At 43.5% G+C, this 24,641-nt stretch overlaps 1 protein-coding gene across 1 annotated transcript; it reads left to right on the top strand.

The window, feature by feature from the left end:
• Positions 1–17,635: 17,635 nt before the first annotated feature.
• gsx2 (GS homeobox 2) lies at positions 17,636–18,621 on the top strand (the record flags this gene model as incomplete). The annotated part of the gene is made up of 2 exons (XM_079505158.1): positions 17,636–18,035; positions 18,281–18,621. The coding sequence occupies 2 exons, from the start codon at positions 17,636–17,638 to the stop codon at positions 18,619–18,621; spliced, it is 741 nt and encodes a 246-aa protein (XP_079361284.1).
• Positions 18,622–24,641: the final 6,020 nt, after the last annotated feature.

Here is a 24,641-nt window from a genome sequence, read left to right as displayed (position 1 = left end):
ATACAGAATATATTGTATTAATGAGAGACAATTATTAACTATAGCATAAGTTGATGCTATTTGATGACACCGCCCTGTTTTATACATCGACATAGAGTACGATAATGACATGTAGTGAAAATAGCCTGCAAGCTCACAATGCGTTGAGCTATTCTTGCTATTTTCGATCATCTTTGAAGATTTTTGGACATTTTAGAAGATTTTTGATCCGTTTAGAAAATGTTATACAATTGCTGAACGTTGTTAAACAGGGCCTGCAGCTGCAGTGCTTACTGAAGACGTTGTTTGTTTTTACGTCCGGAGACCCGTGTCCAGGACGGCCTTCAGACGCGACTCCTCAGGAGACTTGGCTCAGACCTGAACCCATTCCATTAGCTGAAGGAGGAAGATGCATGAAACAGACAGAGTTATGGCAGCTTGATGAAAGGAGTGGCTTCAGCTGCAGGTGCAGACCACAGGGTGTCACCAAGTTCAACTCTCCTCCTCCCGCTCACCTCGCCTCTCTGCGGTGGTGATGGCCCTCAAACACAGCCTCCCCCTCCAGGGCATTGGTTCTCATAGTGGGACCCCCATGCGTCCTTGAGTGGGTTCCAGGGGGTCCCTGTGCAAAATGAGTCAATATTGCATCATAATCAGTATAACCACTTCAAAGTGGTTCAACTAATCGATCGTTTTGAGCTTGTAGATCTACTATTTCCGAAACATTTTGAAAGACCTTGAAACTATATGCGGGGAAGAAAATTAACTCAGTTTTTCCTCTTATGGGTGTCCATGGCATAAGCTCTTTTCAGATAGGACTACTTGACATGAATATGTTGGAGAAGCTCTGCTCCATGGGTATACGGCCAGGCCCTCGTCGCTTCAAACACCCACTTCAAGGCATCTCTGTGAAGCAGAGATAGGAGCTACTCGTATAACACTGTATACCCAACCAATCAGCCAACAAAACGTCTAGGCCTCGCACAAAAAGAAGCCCTCGGTCAACAGACTCTTCTTCTCAATAAAGTGCCGTAACCCTTACCGTACAAAAAAAGAGAAAAGGCCACTTCATTGTCTTTCAAATGTATGTAGATAACACAAGCCGCATCATCGATGTGGCCATATCTTTTCTTCAGAAGTGCAGTTAAAGAGCACAAAAAAGGGAGGAAAAAAAGGGAATGTACTCTCTTGGGGCTTGGGTGGAGGTGGGAGTGGTGGGACTTCAGAAAATGGGACTCTTCGAGAGCATGTTTAGCATTCAGCTTCTGTCTTTTTTGTCCCCCCGCCCGTCCCGTCCCAGCCAAGATATCTTTGTTCAGCCGCTCCTCTTCAAGGCTTAGAGTGTCAGGGAGGGGCGGGTGGGAGGCGGGGATCGATTTGATTCTAATCGGACCATGAAAAGAACATGATCTAACTACTTTCAGTCTCGGAGTATATTTAGGCCCACTCCTCTTTCTTTTTTCTCTCTCCCTCTCTCACTCTCTGCCTCTCCCCCTCTTTTTTGCCAGGGAGCACAATGAAGCTAGCCAATTTAAAAGGCTTTGAATGCCTCGTCAATGACTTTGTGAAAGCATGGGGATAGAGATTTTGGAGAGGGCGAGAGGCGAGGGGGGAGGCAAAAAAGGGGGCAAAATAGGAAGAAAAAAAAGAGGAGGGGGCCAGAGAGCAGACATAAAAATTCCGAGAGTTGTTTAAGCGTGGGTGGGTTCATTTGCATGACAGCGCCATGTGAATAGGCCTGACCTATTGGACCGCCCCAGCGCTAGGCCGAGCTGCAGCCTGACGCGCAGGCTTTGACCCATGCAGCTCATTGACTCTGAATGGATACTCTGTCAAAGGGAGGGACCTTGCGGCTCTCTGCTCGGACAAGGCATCTGCAGACCTCCTATTTGACACCCAGCTACCTACGTTTCCATCTCCTGTGTACTGTCATGACTAGTGCAGACGCACACACACACACACACACTTGCACACACAGTCACATGAACAGGCAGGCGTGCTCCTCAGATTGACATTCGGACACGTACAGACATTCGTGACAATAACACACAGACTCACACTTGAAAGAGTGGCCATGTATGTATGATGAACATTTAAGCAAATAGATCAACCAGACAATTGCACTGATCTTCTGGATGCTCGCTCAGATACTTAAGCCCTATATACTTCTTCCATGAATAGCAAAAATAGCCAATCTGCAAGCTCATATAATGTGTTGCAATTGGCCGGTTTTTATTCTTTTCTTTCTTTCTTTTTTCCCTTTAGCCAGGTAGAAAGTAGAAATAGAACCTGAATGGATAATTATAAGTAAACTTCCACACTAATTGCTAAAACATTAAATTGACCACACGTTGTATCTGATAATATTTATTTATTTATTTATTTATTTATTTATTTATTTATTTATTTATTTATTTATTTATTTATTTATTTATTTATTTATTTATTTATTTATTTATTTATTTATTTATTTATTTATTTGTTTGTTTGTTTGTTTGTTTGTTTGTTTGTTTGTTTGTTTGTTTGTTTATTTATTTATTTATTTGAAATGTATTTAGTGGATAAGCCCCTTGAGATGCAGCATCACCTCGTTTTCAAGGGGTCTTTGTTTTGTGTGTGTGTGCGCGCGCTTTTTCATATGTGTGTGTGCGTGCATGTGCATTTGTGCGTGCACACGTGCACGCGTGTGTGTATCCACATGCATGCAGTACATGCGCACATGGAACACACATGACAGGTGCAGTTAAAGCTCTCGCACGTGCAGACACATCAGCACGCTTCAGTTGATATGGCTGCGTGATTCACTGCAGCAGGCAGGTGAGAGGACAGAGAGAGTGGGGTGGGGGGGTGAACACTGCAGGCTGCATACAAATTCCCCCCCCCCCCCCCCCCCACACACACACACACACAGATTACACACACACACCCCGCGCCCCAAACTCGCTGCACCCGTGCAAAGTTGTGACTCTGTGCAAACACATAAAGCTCAGACGCCTTACAAACGCTCTCCATTTATCTGGCTGGCACACTGCTAGGACGATGCAGACAGGAGCTCTTGGCCCTGACCTCAAAAGAGAATTCTACGAGTAAAGAGGAGGCTGTTGCACATTGGGGACCCGATGAATGGAGTGTCCATTGTTGGCATCGCTGCTAAGAAAGAAAGAAAGAAAAAACATCCTCTGTGAAACTATAGGGGATGAGACTGTTTTTTATCAATGCTTTTCAGCACGTTTTAGAAACTTTTCATGCGAGAGTGGGGGACGGACCGACAGGGGGGTTTGGTCGTTGTTTTTCTGGGTGAACTATACCTGACGTTGGCGCCAAATATGGGTGAAAAGTTCGGAGGGCCCTATTGGGCGTGACGGGGGCTCCCTCGAAGATGGTCTATTGATTGAATCGCTGTAATAAATGCTGGGTTTGGTGGGGGGGGTCCAGTGATGATAGGTTTTCAGGAGGCCCCAGGGTTCCTGGCAGCGCCCCTGCTTCATGTGGATGATGGTGATTTATCATGAGTGGAACCTTCCTCTGTCACGAAGCAGCACAGTTAGAGGCTGCCTCGGACCAGAGAGTTGTGTCCTCCGGGCCGTGTTCTCCTCTGCCACGCTGCAGCGGCCAGCTGCTTCATGTGATGTCCAAACCGGCCTGCCACACAATTAGGCCCCTGTTGTATAATAAGCTCTGCAGGGCTTAAAAACACTACATGACTTTACATGCTATGATGCCTTGTGATGCCATGAATCCACCCACTATGGAGGGGTTTCCGGAAAGTGACACGCGCACATGCACGCACGCACATGCACGTGATCGCACGCACACACGCACGCACGCACGCACACACGCACGCACGCAGTGACTGGGCACACGCACGCACGCACGCATGACTTCTATCTATTCAGTGTAAACATATCAAAAAGCTCTGATGGCTGCGGTGCAGAACCAGCAGGCCTCGGTGACGTGCCAGGCTAAATCCACAAAGGTTTCAGAGCTTCACCAACATGAGAGATTATAGCTTTAGACTGAACGGGATTGTGCTAATTGTATTCTGCAAAGTCACTGATGACAAGCAACAATGTATCAGAACTGTGTAAGCACATCAAAGTCACACAGTGAAGCAGCTGCTCCTCTGATCGTGACTAATGACACATTTTATCAGCAATGACTGGCATAAAAGCATCGGGGGTGAATTCCGTGCAACAGGTTTTGATTTGCATGCAGATTTTTATATCCGGGCTTCTCAGAGGAGTCTGAAGCCTAAAATAGCATCTACAAGCTCAGAAGCTTGTAGATCTGTGATGTGCAGTTTGTGCACGTGTTCTTGTAGATGGGCTATTTTCGGCAAGCGACATCATCGTACAATGGGGTATGAATTAAGCATGAGAATTGAGTTCCTTCTCTCTAGCACAGTGCTTTCCAAGCTCTTCTGGATCACGGCCCACCCATCTGACCACTTAACACAACGGCCGTGTTAAAGATGGAGTGCCGTGATTTTTTTCCACCCTAAAACATGATCATCAGGTCTTATTGTTATATAAGGAGGTATAATTTTTTCAAAAAAGTGTACAGTATTTGTTAAAATGTTGTTTTTATGTGGGCACGCCCACCAGTTCATTAAGTATGCCTGATTTGCCTGGTGGCTGGTGATGGGTGGTGATCCACCTGAACTGAAGCCGCACCCACAGCTGTAGTTGTATACAATTTACAATTTACAATTTACAATTTAGGCATTTAGCAGACGCTCTTAATCCAGAGCGACTTACATTAGGCAAGAACAAAAAGTTAGAGGCTGCTAAATGCCTGTATGATAAAGGGGGAGGGGTTAGGGGAGGGGCTGATAGTGTGATGTCACTATGACTATATTACTGTTTATTTCATTGGCCCGTTTGACTGTCAAGGGTTCAGCCTCCAGGAAGAAACCCTAAATACAAAGTTAATACACCATTGCACATAAAAACGACTCCTAATGAAGTACTGTTACCTCATAGACACATGAAAAACTGGAAAAATACAAAAATTGTGGCACTCCCTCTTTAAAGGGACACTTCACCCTTTTTGCAAAAATATATATGTTAATGATGTTTAGAAGATTTAGAACACTTTCTTGGGGGTCTATATGTGTGTAATATGTGGTTTTAGATATTTTAGATTTTAGCAGTGAGCCCAATGTCTCTGATGTCATCGACACTGGGCTCACTTACTTCCTGGACTATACATGCTGTCTCAGTAAGACAGCCCTCCCCCTATCCAAAAGGAGGAGCAGTGCACCAAAGCATTGTGGGAACATTGTGGGGTGAAGTTTCCCTTTAAGAGTGGTGGGTGTACATTTTCAGAGCACATTTATTTTAATGACCAATTCAATTAATGGTGTTCTGGCTTGGATCAATGGACATTAATATATAAGTTCCTATTTATCGGTATTCGTATCACGATGAAAACACAAGAAGGAAACTAAATACCCTGACTTTGTTTTCATAAATTATTTTATATTAATGTTTTGTTATCAATAAATAGACGAGTGCATATATGAAAAAAAGGCACCTTACCCTAAAAAAATTGCAACAGAAGGTTTCTCAACTGTTTTTTGTAGTAGTAGGTGTCCTTAATAACATACTAAAAGTTTACCAAAGTTTGACCATGCAAAAGGTGTTATTTTCAAGGTGGCGTCCAAGATGGCGTCCGGAATCATTAAAATAGCATAACTCCTTCATTATTCACCCTAGACAAGTATTTTTTGTGTCTAACCCTATGTTTTTGGGGTCTAGGAATCCAACTAGATACATTTAGATAATTAGTGTTCTGTACCATACTGTACTGTACTATACCGTACTGTACTGTATTGTTCCATACTGTACTGTATTGTTCCATACAGTACTGTATTGTTCCATACTGTACTGCACTGTATTGTTCCATACTGTACTGTACTGTATTGTTCCATATTGTACTGTACTGTTGCAGACTGTACTGTTGCAGACTGTACTGTACTGTACTGTACTGTACTGTACTGTACTGTACTGTACTGTACTGTACTGTACTGTACTGTACTGTACTGTACTGTACTGTACTGTACTGTTGCAGACTGTACTGTTGCAGACTGTACTGTACTGTACTGTACTGTACTGTACTGTACTGTACTGTACTGTACTGTACTGTACTGTACTGTACTGTACTGTACTGTACTGTACCGTAATGTCCTGTCGCAGTTTTTTTGTCGCAGTGTTTTGTCTTCTCCCAAACTTCTGCCGCAACAAAAGCTCCTTTTAACAATACAATATCGAAATCATTTCATAATCATCTAATGGCTTGAGTGGTTAAAATGGTCCTACAGTATGTATGTATGTACCTATTTTCACACAAGCTCTGACGCATCTTATAATGGAGGCAAAAGCACACATCCTGCTGGGAGCCTGTGGTGAGTGTGGTGGTGCAAACGTGGTCAAACAGCTTTCCATTTACCATCACGCTTAAGCTGACTTGTTGAAATGAGGTTGAGTTGCGTAAAAGCAGAGGACAAATCAATGTAAAAGTGTAGCATGAGCCCCATTTCCTTCCAAGTGTTTTGAAAAGTAAGTTAGTGAGTGACAAGGTGGTGGAAACTATAACTGATCACGGAGCTACAGGATGTGGTCGATCCGTTTCATGTATATGTCTTTGAACCTTGTCACTGTCATGCCAATACAGTTTGTTTTATGTGAACTGAAGGATTGCAAAGTATTAAATCCGTATAGGCATGATTTAATTTGACTGAAGGTAGCATAACAGCACTCTGGGCTTGAAATATATTGTGTGGGTGAATTGAAATATTAAATATCTTGGACATACTGACATCCAACAACAGTGTTGCAAAATACATGATCTGCTTTTAGGTACACTTGTTCTGTGAAATGTACACTGTTCAGAGCATGTGTCTCTCCCCCCCCCCCCCCCCCCCCCCCCCTTACAGCGTAAAAGTAGGCTGCTGATTCGGTAGGATTGCACTAGTATCCTTTTATTGTACAGTAGTATGTTTTATCTCATTTGCATTTCATTTATCTTATGGTACCGTAAAAAGAAAACATACAAAAAAGAGATTACAATTACAGTAAGCCTACTGAAGAAATTATATATATATATATATATGAGGCAGCAGCAAACAGAAAGGACTTTAGCTTTGATTTAAAAGAACTGAGAGTTTTCTGGGAGTTTGTTCCACATACTGTATGTGGTGCAGAATACTGCTTCTCAACATCAACACTGATTCATTCAGTGTTTTTTGTTGTATGCTCGTATCTGTTAAACTGGTATCGAGGATTCTGGATTTTTAAACTGGTATCGAGGATTCTGGATTTTTTTTCTTTTAATCTTTCTGTGCATTTAATGCAGTCTTTACATGTTTGCAGCAAACACCTGTTGATTTGACACATATTACTGTTCAAAATCTACTATTTTGCACGCATGCACGCATGCATCATTATACTCTGATGTATTGTAATACCCACACAGATGAGAGTCTTCTGCCTCTGTCACCTCAAATCATTTCCTGAAAGTAAAGACCAACAAATTATGTAAGACTCTTTTGGGGTATTTTGAATTGCTATGCTTATATGCTATCTTTTTTGTTGTTTGTTAAATTTGTCCTGAATTCGTGTTTTTCTATGTCAAACTTATTTTTCTTAAAGTTGTTTAATAACAGTATATTATACCTGTTTTATAAATACAAATATTTCTATTTGTTCTAATAGTCCTAGAGAAATCTAAAATGTTTCTCACTGTGGTGGTGTATATCCGCATGCAAAAATACATTTTGGGCTGACTGACATTCAGACAGGAAACCAGCAAAACTGTGAGCAAGTGTCTGCTGGTTTCCTGTCCCTTAAGAGTTTCTAGTCATACACAGTTAGGGATCATACTTGGATATCCTGTGTAATAAGTAGTGGTACCGTACAACATCTCCAACATACGTGAGTATTTATACTAACTACTATATTTTTGTTCCAATTTTACATCTGATTGTAGATCAGATAAGGTATTTGAATGTGGAGGATCATATGATATTAGAAAAGATGCAATTGCATTTCAGTGCCATCAGGACAGTATACTTTCATCAGTTCTATGGTAAAAGTTGATGGTGCTATACTATCAGAATTAACTGGGTTAAGATTTTTAACTTAAAGCATAACCGCAATCAATATGAGATCATCAGCTATGCCTCACTGAGTAAATCTCAATACTGATGCTGCTTGGTTGTCCCAAATTCGATTCCGGCAATTTGTCAATGTATGACCCTGAGCAAGACTTAATTACTCTATGGGCTCACTGCTCCTAGTAGTTATACCGGTATATATGCAGAGGACAAATTTCACGTATGTGCAAATATACTGTGGAGAGGGGGGGGAAAGAGTGGGGACTAACTGTACTGTACTGCAACACACTGTATTGGACCATACGGTACTGTACTGTGCAATACTGTACCATACTTTTCCGTACTGTACCATACTTTTCGGTACTGTACCATACTGTGCTGTACTGTAGCAGACTGTACTGTACTGTACCATACTATACCGTTCTGTACTGTACCGTACAATACTATACCATACTGTACTGTGCAATACTATACTGCTGCGGTGTGTGTGTGTGTGTGTGCGCGCACAGTGGAATGGGGTGTGGCCTAAAATGTGATGTGATTTGCATCACTGTGAAATGTTGCGCAATAACATGGTCTTTCATGCAAATGCAAACTGTACAGTAATTATGACAGTTGCATGGATGCAAAGTAGTGCGTTATGTCTGGACACGCATGCCGGTGGTGTTATGCATGGTGAGATGTGGGCAAACGGTGTGGTTTGGTAGGAGAAGGCGGACAAAGGCAGCCGGATAAACGGGGTGCGTGTGTTTTAATTAGGGTGGCAGGATTTTTTGGACAACTTTTTAATACATTAGGAAGGCAATCAGTAGGAGTGTGCAAAGAGGGTGATTATGGAGGTTGGTGCAGAGCTGTCAGAACCTAAGTCTCTCAATAACCACATTATCAAAACACTCCTTTGAAACAGGTTGATGACTATTATTTGGGTTCATATCTTCTTCCCAAAAGGACTTTCAAACTAAAATGGTAAATGGTGCATTTATATAGCGCCTTTATCCAAGGCGCTTTACATAGATTGTGCATTACATTCACCCATTCACATGTACATTCATACACCGATGGCGGCGGAAACCATGCAAGGCACCAACCAGCACATCAGGAGCAATTAGGGGTTCAGAGTCTTACTCAAGGACACTTCGACAGAAACTCTGGGGGAGCCCGGGTTCGAGCTGGTAACCTTGTGGTTACCAGTGAAATACATTTTGCACTTAAACCCCAAACTAGTACAGTTTCGGGAATAAGAAGATGCCTGTGACAAGTACATCTGAACCCTATCCGTGCCACACTCCACCACCATCCCTGCGCCTATACACCAACTACATACATTATGATAGCTCTGTACTGACTTGAACACCCTCTCTGGGCCCATAAGGGGGCTTTTCTCTCCACTGTATCCCCACTAAGGAGTCCCATCTTCCCCATAGACCAGACAAGTGGCCATTTGTTCCTACTAAGTGTGTTTGCTGCAAAGACTGAGCTTGTAGATCGCCTATTTTCACAATGTTTGTCCCGACCCCCAGTTTGGGAACAACTGCCCTAGGGGACTTGGATTATTATTATTTTGCCAGACACCTTTACAAACAATAGTGAAGACATTTCTTGTTAAGAAATTTCTTCCAAGATGTGTGTAATATTCCCAGTCTATCACTTGGCAGCCATGCTTTTACAAATGTCACAGTACCAACCATTAATAATGAATGCACTCCTTATTGGTATGGAATCAAATCAAAATAAATCTCCTGAAAGCTTCAACAGAATGTGAATTATGTGTATAGGTGATGAATTCACCAATCCTGGGCATTACGGCATATAGAAAAGGGAGAAATGTCCTATTACACTGTTATAACCTTATAACCAATTGCTTTATTATATAATTGTAATTGCTTGACTATAATTTAAATATGCTAATTGGATTCCTAGATCACCAAAACATGGGGTTAGGCACCAAAATGACTTGTCTACCGTGAATAATGAAGGAGTAATGGCCTTTTATGGAACTGGGGGCGGCCATCTTGAAAATCTGACCTTTCGCATGGTCAAACTTTGGTAAACTTTTAGTATGTTATTAAGGACACATAATACTACAAAAAACAGTTGAGAAACCTTCTGTTGCAATTTTTTTAGGGTCAAACCATAATTGCACCCGACTAAAAGTCTTAGTGTTTGGCCAATGATTTGGGGCTCACTTGCAATATTCTCAGGGCTCGCCAGTGGGCCATGGCCCACAGGTTGGGAATCACTGCTCCACCAGATAGCCATGCAGTGAAAGACTGGGCAGACAGGCAGCCTCTGGCCTTATTAATCACTGCTCCACCAGATAGCCATGCAGTGAAAGACTGGACAGACAGGCAGCCTCTGGCCTTATTAATCACTGCTCCACCAGATAGCCATGCAGTGAAAGACTGGGCAGACAGGCAGCCTCTGGCCTTATTAATCACTGCTCCACCAGATAGCCATGCAGTGAAAGACTGGGCAGACAGGCAGCCTCTGGCCTTATTAACCACTGCTCCACCAGATAGCCATGCAGTGAAAGACTGGGCAGACAGGCAGCCTCTGGCCTTATTAACCACTGCTCCACCAGATAGCCATGCAGTGAAAGACTGGGCAGACAGGCAGCCTCTGGCCTTATTAACCACTGCTCCACCAGATAGCCATGCAGTGAAAGACTGGGCAGACAGGCAGCCTCTGGCCTTATTAAGACGCATGGAGCTCATAATCCTTTCTGAGCAACAGGGAAGGGATCGCAAGCACTTTACCGGATGGAACACGGTCATCATTATGTAAAAATGGTGGGTGGGGTGGGGTAAGAGGGGGGGATTTCAATTATGTTGGCTTGTGCTGGCAGCAGAACTGAGCAATGAATATGAATGACTGCCGAAATACCAACAGCTTTAAAGATGTCGGGTGCGTGTGTGTGCGTGCGTGTGTGCGTGCGTGTGTGTGTGTGTGTGTGTGTGCGTGCGTGTGCGTGCGTGCGTGCGTGCGTGCGTGCGTGCGTGCGTGCGTGCGTGCGTGCGAGCGTGCGTGCGTGCGTGCGTGCGTGCAATTTGGGAAGGGGAGGTGGCACAAAAAAGTCAGGCAAAGGGGGTGTCTACTGTCTAGGGGTCACAGGGGTAAACTTTGAGGAGACTGGGTTTCAATTCCTCTGTGGTGCCTGCGGCTTGGCTGGGCGCTCCTCCAACGAGCACAATTAGCCGTGTTCATGAGCTGAAGCCAGGTGGGAAGGGTCAAATCGTACAGGTTGTTTGGGCTGCCTGCTCAGCATTGAGCTGAACTGGGAAAGATAGCATGTTCCTCTGCACGCAATAGTGAAACTCCTCACTAGGGAAGAGGCTGACAACTCTGAATGTATCGGAAGAGACATGGTTGGGTACAGCTTCTCCCCAAGACAAACAGTATAGGCGTTGGCAGTGACAGGGGCTACACACATGGGGGGAATTGGCATGACAACTAAATTGTGCGGAAAAATGGAAGAAAGGAAGGGGAAAAAGCCAAGGAAAAGATCAAATCGATGCATTCCTCATTGTCCAAATGAGCCCAGCATGGGGAAGAAACTAAAAGAGATCCTGACAGCCGGGTTGGAGAAACGTCACATTTCTTCCAACGCAGCACCATTACAGCAATGCTGCACTGCAGCCAGGGGAAACGTGGACACAGTCTCAATTTAGCGACGTGTGTGACAACCTACTGTTGTTAAAATGGGGACAGCAGCACTTTGAGGGAGACCAAGTGGCAATGATGAACATCAACTTAATGAAACACCCCACAGTACATGACACTTCCCAAATCAATACTTCATCTCAAGAGGGAAAAGCTCCACAGAAAGAAGAATAAATCATAAAGACTTATTATTTATTTAGAAATAAAGAGCCCTGTGTATCTTGGGAGCCATGTGTCAGTTTGTTAAATATCGATGCAGGAAGCATCTTGTAAACATTCTCTACATTGAGCAGGGAAACTCTACGGTGCTCTACAGGAGGTGCTATATTAACATTGTATAGTGGCATTGTGTCTTCTTGTTATTTGTTTTCCTTGTTTTTTCTTTTTTTTATGCTCTATCCTTTTCTTGAAATGGCAAAACATTGGGACCTTTCACACACACACATGGACGCACGTACACATGTCACACGCACGCACGCACGCACGCACACACGCACGCACGCACGCACGCACGCACGCACGCACGCACGCACGCACGCACGCACACACACACACACACACACACACACACACACACACATACAGTACACTCTATTTTTGACACCTCTAGTGATTTTATATAGCACTATTTGACACTATTTGACAAAGGAAATAGGTGTTATAGCACAAAAAACACTCAGATTTAACACCATTTTTGTTTAGTGTGCCAGTGAATGAAATGTTAATGCAAATCATTAAAAGTGTCTACAGCTGGTCTGGTATGAACGATTTAATTCAGCGGAAGATGCACTGAAGATTCAGGTTTGAATATGTGTCTGTCTGTCCAGGAAAGCAAGCCTCAACTCCAACAGACAAGAAACCAGTGATTGGCAGGTATAAGATAGTGGATTATGTAAATATGGAGGATGAAGCGGTGGGTTTGTTTGCTTCTCTGGAGTCTGATAAACAGGGGGCAGAGAGATTGGAGCCCTGGGTCTATTCAGCGCCTGCCCGCCTGGCGACAAAAGACATGGCCCTGGCCACACATTCCTGCCTGATTCCGCTCCAGCACACAAGCTCAATCCCAGGGATTTCAAACCTTTCAAAGGGAGAAAAACGGCTACAATATCAAGTCCCTTCTAAGCGGAGGAACAGAGCTCTGCTGGGGTAGATATGGGTGGAGGGAGCACTGTCACTCAACCCTTTGAAACGCTTCCTGTCACCTCTCACAGGAAGTCGTTCGACTTAGTAAGCGACAGACCTCCTCTCCAATAGGAGTGAAATGTTGCCTTATTTGGGTGGGCTCACCGTGGGGGGTTCCGGTGGGTTTCCATCCATCGTCACGTCTACAGTTTAAAAAGGCTTCACCCATTTTCAACCTTATCTTCATATAATTGGTCGTCATTATAAGATGACACCAACTCCTTCCACTCGCTATGTGTTTCTGAAACCTGTCTACCAGTGACATCATCAGTGGGGATTCCAAGCGAATGGAAACTACAGCCTTTCTCTTCCTGGAAAGTTAGCACGCTGAAATAGAAGCCATTGTTCTTGCATCATTAAAACTAGTTTGAATCACTGGTAGGCACATTGTCAAATCCACAATCCACCTGTGAGAAGCATGTACAGAAATGGTACCGCCCTTGTGAGCATTAATGAGATCCCATGTATGGAGATGGAGTTGAAAAAAGGTTACGTTCCTTTAGCACACAGTGTGAGGACTTATATAAGAGGTAGATTTGGCCCTTTAATTCCATAGAAGTTCTACTTAGTTTTAGCTAATAGCTGCCATGCTCTTTTACAATGCATCACTCTCATTAGACCAAGATCATTGAGGCAAAAGGCCAGCCATTATCATCTTGATGTCTAAAACAAAAACAAAAGAAACAGTCAGTGAGAGCAAAACAAGCTAGTGCTTAACTTCAGCAGGAACAACTGATCATTGCTGCGATGAGGATGGAGTAGAGAAGAACTATCATCTTAATAAGACCATGACGGAAATTCGGGACCGATTGACAACTCAAGCAAGAAGAGATTGAAATAAGGGCTCTTCTGTTCTCTGTAGCTTATTTTGGCCTTGTAATGGCACTTGTTTAGTCTTTTGGAAACAACAGAGACGGGGGGAGAGAATAGGGCCCTCTAACGAGAAACCCCAATAAAGAGATTTCTCTGGGAACTCGTACCGCAGTCAGCCTGCATGACAGCCTCACTATCAGCCGCCGTTTATCTCGTTTTCTACGCTCATTAATTGTGCGCGCTGCCGAGCACAGACGCAAAGTGCTGGATATATGTTTGTGTGTAGAGTGTGTGTACCTCCAGACAGCTCTTGGCGGACGGGCACACTTCAGACTGGAGTGTCTGGACTGTGGCTCTCTGTGCGACTGAGAAGCGTCTCTCTAATTAGAGGGGTGCACAGGACATCTCTATAGTGCATGGACAGGACTCTCTCTGGCTTTGTTCAGCCAGGCTGCTCCAAGGGCCGGGCCTGTCACTTTACTTTTCTATAGGACTGAAGACTATTGTCTAGAATAGTGTGATCCATTCAAAATCAGAGAAAGTTTTTTTTAAACCACTTTCAACCTGGCATCCGATATTTTGTCATTATATTATTGTCAAAAAATGTCAGAAATTGCCAAGCTTGTAGATGTGCTGTTTTTGCTATTTGTCAGAATGTCAGTATGGATGGCTAAAGTGGATGAGGTTTCTTGCATATCTCCACTCTAGAGATATGAAAGCTATTCAAAGAGATGTGGGTCCAGCTGCATGAACAAATCGGGTTTTCAGTCTTTTCTTCTTCTTTTTTTTTTTTTTAGTGACATTTCAAGAAATGCCAATATTGTGTCCTTCAATCTGACAGGGAGCGAATAAACTTCTGGTGTGAGCCATTTAAGGGGAGCGCGCGCCTTTGTTTGGCCGGCTAAGTTGTCACGCTACCTTAAGATGTAATTATTTCAAACTCATTTTTGCATAGAAATCTAATTATTCATTGAGATATAAATTAGATTCCACATTCAGGGAGAGCCGTGAACCCCTGACTCCTGCGGGATCCCATTCATGGCGGGGCTCTTTCTCTCGGGCCCTCTTTTCTCTGCGGACCACGAGATGGAGAGTGGCCACTGCAGCTGCTATTCACACGCAGCAGATAATTGTTAATGAAAAGTCATTGCGTGGCATTATGTTGTCCGCAGGATCATTGTTCATTTTCCCATCGCCATTGAGGACTATATGGAGGACCAGAGTGTTTCCTTTGAGTTTTGGTATTCACGATCTGTTGCCTGGTAACTAATAAAGGGCCAAATCATGCACTGTATTGGCCAAGATGGGCCGCGCGGGCTGGCCCTGCACAACAATGCCACGTTTGTAAAAAGGCGTTGATACAACTTAATGACGCTTGTTCAACAAAACATTAATGGACTTCTTCACGGTATAATATGGCATGGGATGCGACGTGAATGAGAGGGGGTTGCTCATACACTTTAACAAGTTTGTGTGTTTTCTGCCACTGCCTGCATGGGTGCAGCTCGAGGCGTGTGCGCACAAACGCGCGCACGCACGCGCGCACACAATCTCTGCAAACTCACATAGGCCTACTTTGCCGAGCACACGCATGCATGGCGCACGAACATGCATGCAGACGCGCACAAACTCGCATGCACGCGCGCGGAGACACACGAGTGAAGTTTAATGGTTTTCCAATGAGAGAGAAAAACAAACTCATGGCTAAGGGCTGAATTGACCTTATACGATTTGCTTTTAATATCCCCCTAATGACAGGTGATCACTGTCCTTCGTGATGATTGTATATGGCCTATATTGAGTAGTAGCTAGACTATGTTTAAGTAGCCTACTATTATTAGTGGGCCCGTTATAACTTTCTATCACTCCGGGCAGCGCACCCCCTTCGCAACACAGACAGAGATGGAGAGAGTGAGGCAGAACTGACGTCCTGACAGAGAGCTTTATAGATTTTTGACATTCTTTTTGCACGTCGGACGTCTAACGGGGGGAGACATGCTGTAAACGGCCCCATTTGTTGCGTCGGCCTCTTAAGCGAGGCGGACACAAACCTCGGTCCTGTCACCCCGAGCAGAATAAAGAGAATCAAAGGATTTCTTTCCCTTAAATGGACTAATTTTCTCCTTGAATTATGAAAGTAATGGCTAGGTAACAGCCTGTGCTCAGTACCCGACAGCTTAATGCCTCCTAAATCCTTCCACGTGGCTCCACTAGTCCTGGCAATTAGGCCTCATTACAGCCTCATAAAGGATCTCATTTGTGGGATTACTTAATAGACAATGAAATTTTATCGTGCAGAATTATGGAAAAATAATATCAGAGCTGGGATGGTGTGATGAGGGCGCGCGCCACGCATCATTCCGCCTGGCTTGTGCTCTCTCTCTCTCTCTCTCTCTAAGTGGTTATCCGTACCATAACAACTCTGTGCGCTTCTCGTGTCATACCCTGCTCAGTGCTCTCTTTAGTACATTATAACAATTACAATCTACGTGACAGACGTGTTTGTTTTTGTATCAGTTGTTGTCGTCATGTAGCTGCATGTATAAAGTCACAATGCGACTCTTTCAAAAGACTAGCCAATTAAATTAATATGAGCAAGCTGCTTTGCCCTCCAATAAATTAGCTTCAGAATGGATCATTGCATGAGCTTATAACCAATCTAAAATAAACTGTTTGTTTGAACTTTGAAACTTAATTCGTTTCAAAATAAATTCCTTGCCTGTTTGTTGGAATTAGTCGTGTTTGACATAATATTCAAAGAGATATTGTTGTGCACCTGATATTTGCACCATAAACCTGTGCTCGACTCCTTTGTCTGGAGGTTCGAGGCGTTACTTAGCAGATGAAAGCAAAAGCTAAACCCACCAGTGACCCGTCCGGGGATCAAACTCGCTAATTATTGTCACAAGATGAGGGATTAACGCATTTCTGAAATAGTTGCCTGTTTACCCGGCACAGTCTGGCTTTAATAAACACTTTCTAATTGTATCCTAATCGTTATCAAATAGCTGCACAACCCAGACTCGGCAGCAGTCCCATAATTCTTTAATTGTTGGACACGAAATCTTCCCAACCAGACGCAAAGTGTGTTTAGGCAATTAGTTCTGAGCCCCACGGCTAATTTGGCTAAAAGTGTGTATAGTTTCATATAGATCTCTAGAGCTCCATGCACCATCCAAAATCTGCCTTGATTTATACGGTTCTATAGCCTACACGTTATATACTTGTAACAAACAAACAAACAAACAAACAAACAAACAAATAAATAAACAAATAAATAAACAAATAAATAAATAAAGCGTGTTCTAATTAATATCAATTTTGAATAAAGATAAAGAGAGGAACAATCAAATCTAATGAATTCAGGTGTATTCATATATATTATATTCTTATATGTATAGGCTTCCCATGTCTTATTTCTCACTTAATAAAACTGAATGTGTTAAGCCAATACATTATGTTTATTTGCTTATACTTAATACCATCACGCTGCAATTATAATTAAGCTATTTCAAAATGATTGGCCACTTATATCACATTTAACATTTAAGTGTGCAGGCTATTGATCCGATCATCCGCCGATAATGCTCAGCCCTTTTGTTTGTGCTCAAGCATTTTCAAAACGTTGAAAAACAAAACAAGAACTTCTACAAATTGTGTTTGGCAGTTCGGGAGACATCATCACGTGGTTGTGGGCCACTTGCAGCATAAACCGATGAAGCCGGGTGCACACGTGGGTGACGCTGCCAGGGCCAGCCCTCTTCTGGGTCCCTTTTGTTGAACCATCAAACATAAGCACCTTTTGAGATCCCGAGGGGTTCAGATGAGAAAGTGCGATCATCTTGCGCAAGGAATCAGGATCGACCACTAATAATCTGCGCAGCCATGTCGAGGTCCTTCTACGTTGACTCTTTGATCATCAAGGACACGGTGCGACCCGCCGGGCCGGTGGAGCACCACCCCGCACATCACCAAGACTTCCTCATCCCCATCAGCATGCACTCTCCCAGCGTCATGACCGTCACGGCGCCGGGGTGTCCGTCCAGGAAAAGTGGAACTTTCTGCGTGTGTCCGCTGTGCGTCTCGTCTCACATTCACTCTCCGCGCAGCGGCATTCATCCCATGCTGAAGAGTCCGTTTCCGGGCGCGGAGGCGCAGTACTGCCACAGGATAGCCCACCACCACCACCACCAGTCTCCGCTGGCCCACCCAGGACATCACACACCTGTCTGCACGCCCACCTACAGCGTCACAGACCCCAGGAGATACCACTGTCTCTCTATAGGTAAGTCCGCTGTTTCTGTCACAGGCTTTAATAGATCATACACTGCATGACTTACTTTACTTCAATCTTAAAACAACATCTTTTTTAATTATACACTATACATATAGGCCTACTTAAAAAATGCTACCTGTCATTTTTTTACGCATTTTACGCACGGCGATTGTTGGTGCTATTACATCACCGACGGACCGTAATCTTGTGATCTTGATGAGAACACCCCCCTCAAAACTGTTTCTATCCTCCAGGCGCTTCCGAGAACAGCCACATCCAGAATGGCAAACGGATGCGCACGGCTTTCACCAGCACGCAACTCCTGGAGCTGGAAAGGGAGTTTTCTTCCAACATGTACCTGTCTAGGTTACGACGAATCGAGATCGCCACGTACTTGAGCCTGTCTGAGAAGCAGGTGAAGATCTGGTTCCAGAACCGCAGGGTCAAGCACAAGAAGGAGGGGAAGGGCACCCAGCGGAGCGCGCACGGCGGTTGCAAGTGCACGAGTAACCACACAGACTACCCGCGGTCAGAGGACGAGGAGTCTCTATCGCCGGCCTCCGCGTCGGAAGAAAAAGAGGTGTCGCCCATATGACAGCAAACTGAAAAGACTTAATTTCCACTGCTGGCACTTACTTTATATTATTCCCTGCTTCGGGGTTCAGACGTCGGGCAACCTCAGGGCCATGGACTGCTGCGTAAAGTATAGGAAATGTTGGAGATGTCAATACATTGTATGCCCTATAGCCAATATCTGTAAAAGAGTGAATTGTGAATAAATGTTGCCCTTTGACATATACATTGTCATGGATAAAATATTCATAAATATATCGTTGAACTTGATGCTATATAAGGGTTCTTGTTATAGTGGTGTCATCCATATTTATGCTATATTCCACTCCTGTCAGTCTATGATCTATCTATAGGTCTTGTGCCATTGAACGTCTTAGAAACGCATAAACCACCTGTTCGAAAACTATTTGTGCACGTGAATTTGTATGATATGTATATTTGTATTTATTATAATAAAACGTTTGGAAAGCTGCACCTGAGCATATTTTGCCACTGCACTTTATTTGACAGGTATAACTTTATAATGAAGAATGAATGTAGAATGAACGGTTTATCCGTCAACCCTCTCTGTTTCGGCATTCTGTCTGTTCGTTCTGTCTGTCTGTCTGTCTGTCTGTCTGTCTGTCTGTCTGTCTGTCTGTCTGTCTGTCTGTCTGTCTGTCTGTCTGTCTGTCTGTCTGTCTGTCTGTCTGTCTGTCTGTCTGTCTGTTCGTTCGTTCTGTCTGTCTGTCTGTCTGTCTGTCTGTCTGTCTGTCTGTTTTCATGCCTGTTTCTGTCACTTATAGCCACACTCGTGTAGCATATTCATCTATAACATATACTTATTTTTATTAATTAGGAAAAACTTAAATAACAAGTTTGGTTGATAACAGTTTTGAGACCATTTGCTAATATTACCATAGAGCTGGAAACCTATAAGGCCTGCTCAATTTCTCAAATATCAATATCATGTTATTTTCACATTTCAGTTGACCCTTTATTGTTTTGTCCAATATTTAGCCCTTATATACCTGCGTTCTCAAATTATGATGTATGGCAGGCTACTAGTACTGTAGGCTACAATGAGAAAAGTAAGCTATTCCATATATTCTCTCTCTCTCTCTCTCTCTCTCTCTCTCTCTCTCTCTCTCTCTCTCTCTCTCTCTCTCTCTCTCTCTCTATCTCTCTCTCTCTCTTTCTCTCTCTCTCCATATGTGTGTGTGTGTGTGTGTGTGTGTGTGTGTGTGTGTGTGTGTGTGTGTGTGTGTGTGTGTGTTTGTGTGTGTGTGTGTGTGTGTGTGTGTGTGTGATATATATATATATATATATATATATATATATATATATATATATATATATATATGAATGATCTGGACCAGAAATATTGAGCTATCATAAACTAATATAATATTGGCTCGCCCACTGTAAAAATGATTAGGCCAATGGGCTATAATGGTCCTGTTCGCGCTATAGGCTATTTTAAATGGAGTTCTGACCACAAAAGGGTACCCGATTACGCCCCCGGGGGGACAGCCAATAGTCCATTAATGTTCGCTTTTTAAGAGATTTTGGTTGTCCAAAGCGAGTTTAATTGCGGTTTCGGTCCCATGATTATGCTGCCATTGCTTCAAAACCACAGAACAAGGATATATAGAACCGAGCAAAGGCTTTGACAGGTTAGATTGTCCTGCCTTGGGGCTCGCATTTAGCGCTGGACCCCCGACGGCTCTGGACTCAGAGGGCTTTGAACAGACAGCTACAGGGTTCCTCCGAGCGCAAGAGAACGATTTAGTCACTGTTTCATTAAGCACTATTTGAACCTTTCAACTTATGGTGAATTAAAGGGGGCATGTTCAAATGGACGGAATCTTAGGGAGGATTACGTAGGACTCGGAGGCGCCATGTATTGGAAATTAGCTAACGGTTAATTTAACCCGTTTCTGCCGAGGTTGGGATACATTCCTAATTGAGAGAGGGGAAGCAGGTGAAAGTTTTGGTCCCATGCATGCAGACCCATTCAGAGCAGAAATAAATGGTCTCCATTCACGTCGCGCTGGTGATCATATATGATTGAGGGAAAGCCACCTAATGAATATATATTGAAGTTCCTATTAATCGAATTAGAGCTCACCCCTCGCAGGTGTGAACGTGAAAGACCACCGCCCCATTAAAAGTGATTAACAATGGTGTTAACTGCAGTTTGGAGAAAGTCCCCCTATTCAGGCCCCCGGAGTCTGACCTCGAACTGTCAGACCACAATAATGGACTGAACTGAAGCTCATTTTGAGAGGTCTATTAGACCAGTGAGCCATGCAGCGTTGATACACACAACGATAATATTGGCGTTGTTATTAAAATGTTACCGGGTGTATAGCCTTATTAGCCTACGGGCACTGCGGATTGCGGAATGTAAAAATTTAAATGAGAGGGTACCAGGCTACCTATCTACACCCAACAAGAACACTCGTGCACGTCGCCAGGCCTCATTGAAAATGTGGCAATTACGCATGACAAAAGACAATTAATAAGGGAGCTTTTCAACCGGTTGCAGCTGCCTGTCCCATGTGGAGATATAGGCTAGGAGGTAGTCAAGTGCCATGGTGGATAAAAATGGAAACAAGTTGTGCCTTTGCGCGAGGAGACCATGAATCTGAAAGTATATATAGCCTATAGGGTTGCAATTTTCGTCAAATCGTGAACTTGCAGATCTTCACATGTAGGCCTATGTATCTCCTCAAAGTTTAGAAGTAGGCCTACCAGTACCTAAACATATACCTGCAATGATCGGGCCATATTGCTGGTAATTGACATAGTCTGAAACAGGTTTGGGCTGCCTTCAGACATAACTATGATCACAGTGTCAGTGAATGCGCGTCCAATGATAATCCGTTTAACCCCACCTGTTTTATTTGAGATTAGGCCTATATAATATTTGAGTCTTGTTTTGTCTTTTTTTAAACGTTGTCTATTGAGCTTTTCCCAGCAAGATAGATGAACACGTGCATTTTTCAACACTTTCTTTTTTTCTTTTCTTTCCCCCCCGTCTTTTACAGAAAATGTAAGTGACCCATATTATTATTGTTAAGCGATGGACACTTTCTATACGGGTTAGGCCTTTACTTGAGTCATTACTTTATACTTTTACTTACTTTTATATGCCACTATTTCACAGCTTTTGTTATAGAGTGAGATTATTAAACAAAAGAACATTATAACAAAATTATTAGGCTATTAAACTACAGAAGCACATAAAGTATTGTCCCAATTAAATTTGTCCCACCTTTACCATGATGCAACATTAAAGTGAGGAACGCCTATAGGCAGGCTACTTAGTTTAGTATAATCAAGTATTTTTTTAACTGTTAATAAAGTGCATATAGCCTATTATTATAGTACTTGTGTTATATACATTAAATGTAGCAATGTTGTAGGGCCTATACATAATCTAAATGTTAGCCTATAGTCAGTATAATTTATACTGACTGAGACATCTGACGTATTCTCCCACTGCGACGACACGCGGGGACGCTGTCCACATGTAGCGGTGTATCATTTCAGCACGCTGGACAGCTCCCAGCTCAGAGGCTCAAGGTCGCCCCCTCGGTCCCTCAGGAGGTGACTCTTGGCTCCTGAGCCCCGAGGGACTTCCTTGAGGCCATTAAAGTGACGGCTCTGTTGGGTGTTGACTGGTGGGCCATCGGGTCAATTTGTTGCCAGAGCTCTGGATACTGTAGAGTCGGGATCATCAATTAGCCATGCCCCCACCGGGTGAGCTCAGCTGTAGGCCTATATACCCTGGCTGCCACATGATGCTCGTATCTGGAAAATAAAATAAGAAACATTATTTATCAAGTTGATACAGTAGCGTAGTATAGCCTATCAACTCGCACGAGTGCGATCTGTCCTATAACGGAACAGACACACACACTTTTAAAGAAAATTAAAAGATTTAGGCCAATATTTTGACACGCTAAAGGCAGGTTTGAACAACTAATTGAAAAGGCATTGCAATTGTCTCTCTCTCTCTCGCTCTCTCTCTCTCTCTCTTTCTCTGTGTGTGTGTGTGTGTGTGTGTGTGTGTGTGTGTGTGTGTGTGTGTGTGTGTGTGTGTGTGTGTGTGTGTGTGTGTGTGCGTCGTGCATACGTGCGTGCGTGCGTGCGTGCGTGCGTGCGTGACAGACAGACAGACAGACAGACAGACAGACAGACAGACAGACAGACAGACAGACAGACAGACAGACAGACAGACAGACAGACAGACAGACAGACAGACAGACAGAGGGGGGTTTTGCAGCCTTTTGCTGTGTTGCATGGCTTTGCTTTGCTCATTTGCGTTTTGACATATAGCCTGTGTATATGTTTATCTTAAAACGTATGTTGATTCTTGTGGTTATACTATAATCTGAATAGCAACATTGTCTATTGCCCCCTTGTGGACAATATGTACAGCTGAAGAAACAAGGGAAGTGATGATTGGCCCTCAGGAATTTCCTCTCCATGACGTGCAATCATTCAAAATGAACCACATTATGGGGCCACACCTGACATGGAAGGAAACTGCATAGCTGCATGGAGTAACATTATATTATATATTACTAGAGTCATTCAAGACGTTTAGGCGGCAGTTTGTAGATTAGATTTGTCTTGATTCTTCTTGACTGTGTTTTGTCATGTCACTATAGTAAAGTCGCCATGTGTTATGTATCCACCTGTAACTGTATACTGCTGCCTGTAAGTCTATACTGTTCAAACTTCTTTGTACTTAATGTTTTGGGCAGGTTGGACAATTAACGAAAACACTCAAGACGAGAAAAGACTCCAGTGTTAGGTGAAGCTTAACCCACTAAAATGTGACTTCTTTTGTTGGAGAACAAGGGCCACTGTTCTTTTGGCGCTTCGTCTTTAAAGTGGACATGTGGAAGTAATTCAGAGAGAGAGAGAGAGAGAGAGAGAGAGAGAGAGAGGAGGGGGGGAGAGACCTGAGCCCCTGTGCGCCCCGGGGCTTTACTGCACACAGACACCGGGCCGAAGCCCCGCCTCACTGCGCTAACATAGGTGATTCATAATGGGCCATTATTCCAGTCAGAACCCCGGGGGTAAGAAGGGACTGCATGGGGGTAAAAGGCAGAGGCCATGCAGAGCAGAGGGAGTCGACTCGATACGCAGCTGACGCGGATGATGTGCCGATAAACGGGAGGGCCGCTTATCGGTGTCCATGTGTTGCACAAAAGAAAAGTTTGATCCGTTCCAGAACCAGAATCCATATAGCCTATCTGATTTTGCGGGGATGATCCAAGCGCTTTTATGAGTGCGAATATTACACTCAGCTCAGTCAGTGCATGAGGAGAACAGAGGGAGAGAGATGGGATTGGGGGGGTGGAGTGGAGGAGGAGAGTGGGAGTGGAGATGGGTGTCAGGACATTAATGGTGTTGGAGCGCCCTCTGTGAGTTCCAAGTTTTAATGTTTCAACTTGCGAGGCTACTGAGTGAGCGCTGCAGTGCTGAGCTGACTGCTTTTAGTTTCAGCTCTGCTCTAACACCCACTCCTATGCATGCATTAATTTGGTTTTAAAGAGAAAAGTCTTTAATACATTTTACGATAATTCACGAATATGCAATTTAACATTATTATTTAGCCTACTGCATCAACAACATAACAAATGCGGTGCAGTATATACGATTATAATAAGCAAAATCCATTGTTTAAAAGTTTTCTCCCATTGTGCAACTTTCAGTTTCCTCAAAATTAAGATGAATGCGATCTTGCAATTTTGCATTCGAACAAACAGACCAATGACCATGTAAACAACACACTATAGGGCTATGGCTTGAACTCAGTGAGTAGAGAAATTCGAGCCCTTCACTAAAAGAAGGGGACTCTTATTTTGAAAGGACGCCCATAGTTGGAAAGCAGCTAAGGAGAGGGGGGTCATTTCCTGAGAGTTATTTAGTTTGAGCCAGATGATTAGTTTTTTTGGAGGGGGGGAAGAGGATGGACTGTAACATTGAATCAATTACAGGTCGCTGTAGCTCCAGCGCATTTGTGAAGGCGGTCGTGGATGT

Source organism: Electrona antarctica (genome assembly GCF_951216825.1).
Source record: "Electrona antarctica genome assembly, chromosome: 7".
Classification (NCBI taxonomy): domain Eukaryota; kingdom Metazoa; phylum Chordata; class Actinopteri; order Myctophiformes; family Myctophidae; genus Electrona; species Electrona antarctica.
Note: the sequence above shows the minus strand (reverse complement) of the source record. Positions and strands in the feature narration are given on the sequence as shown.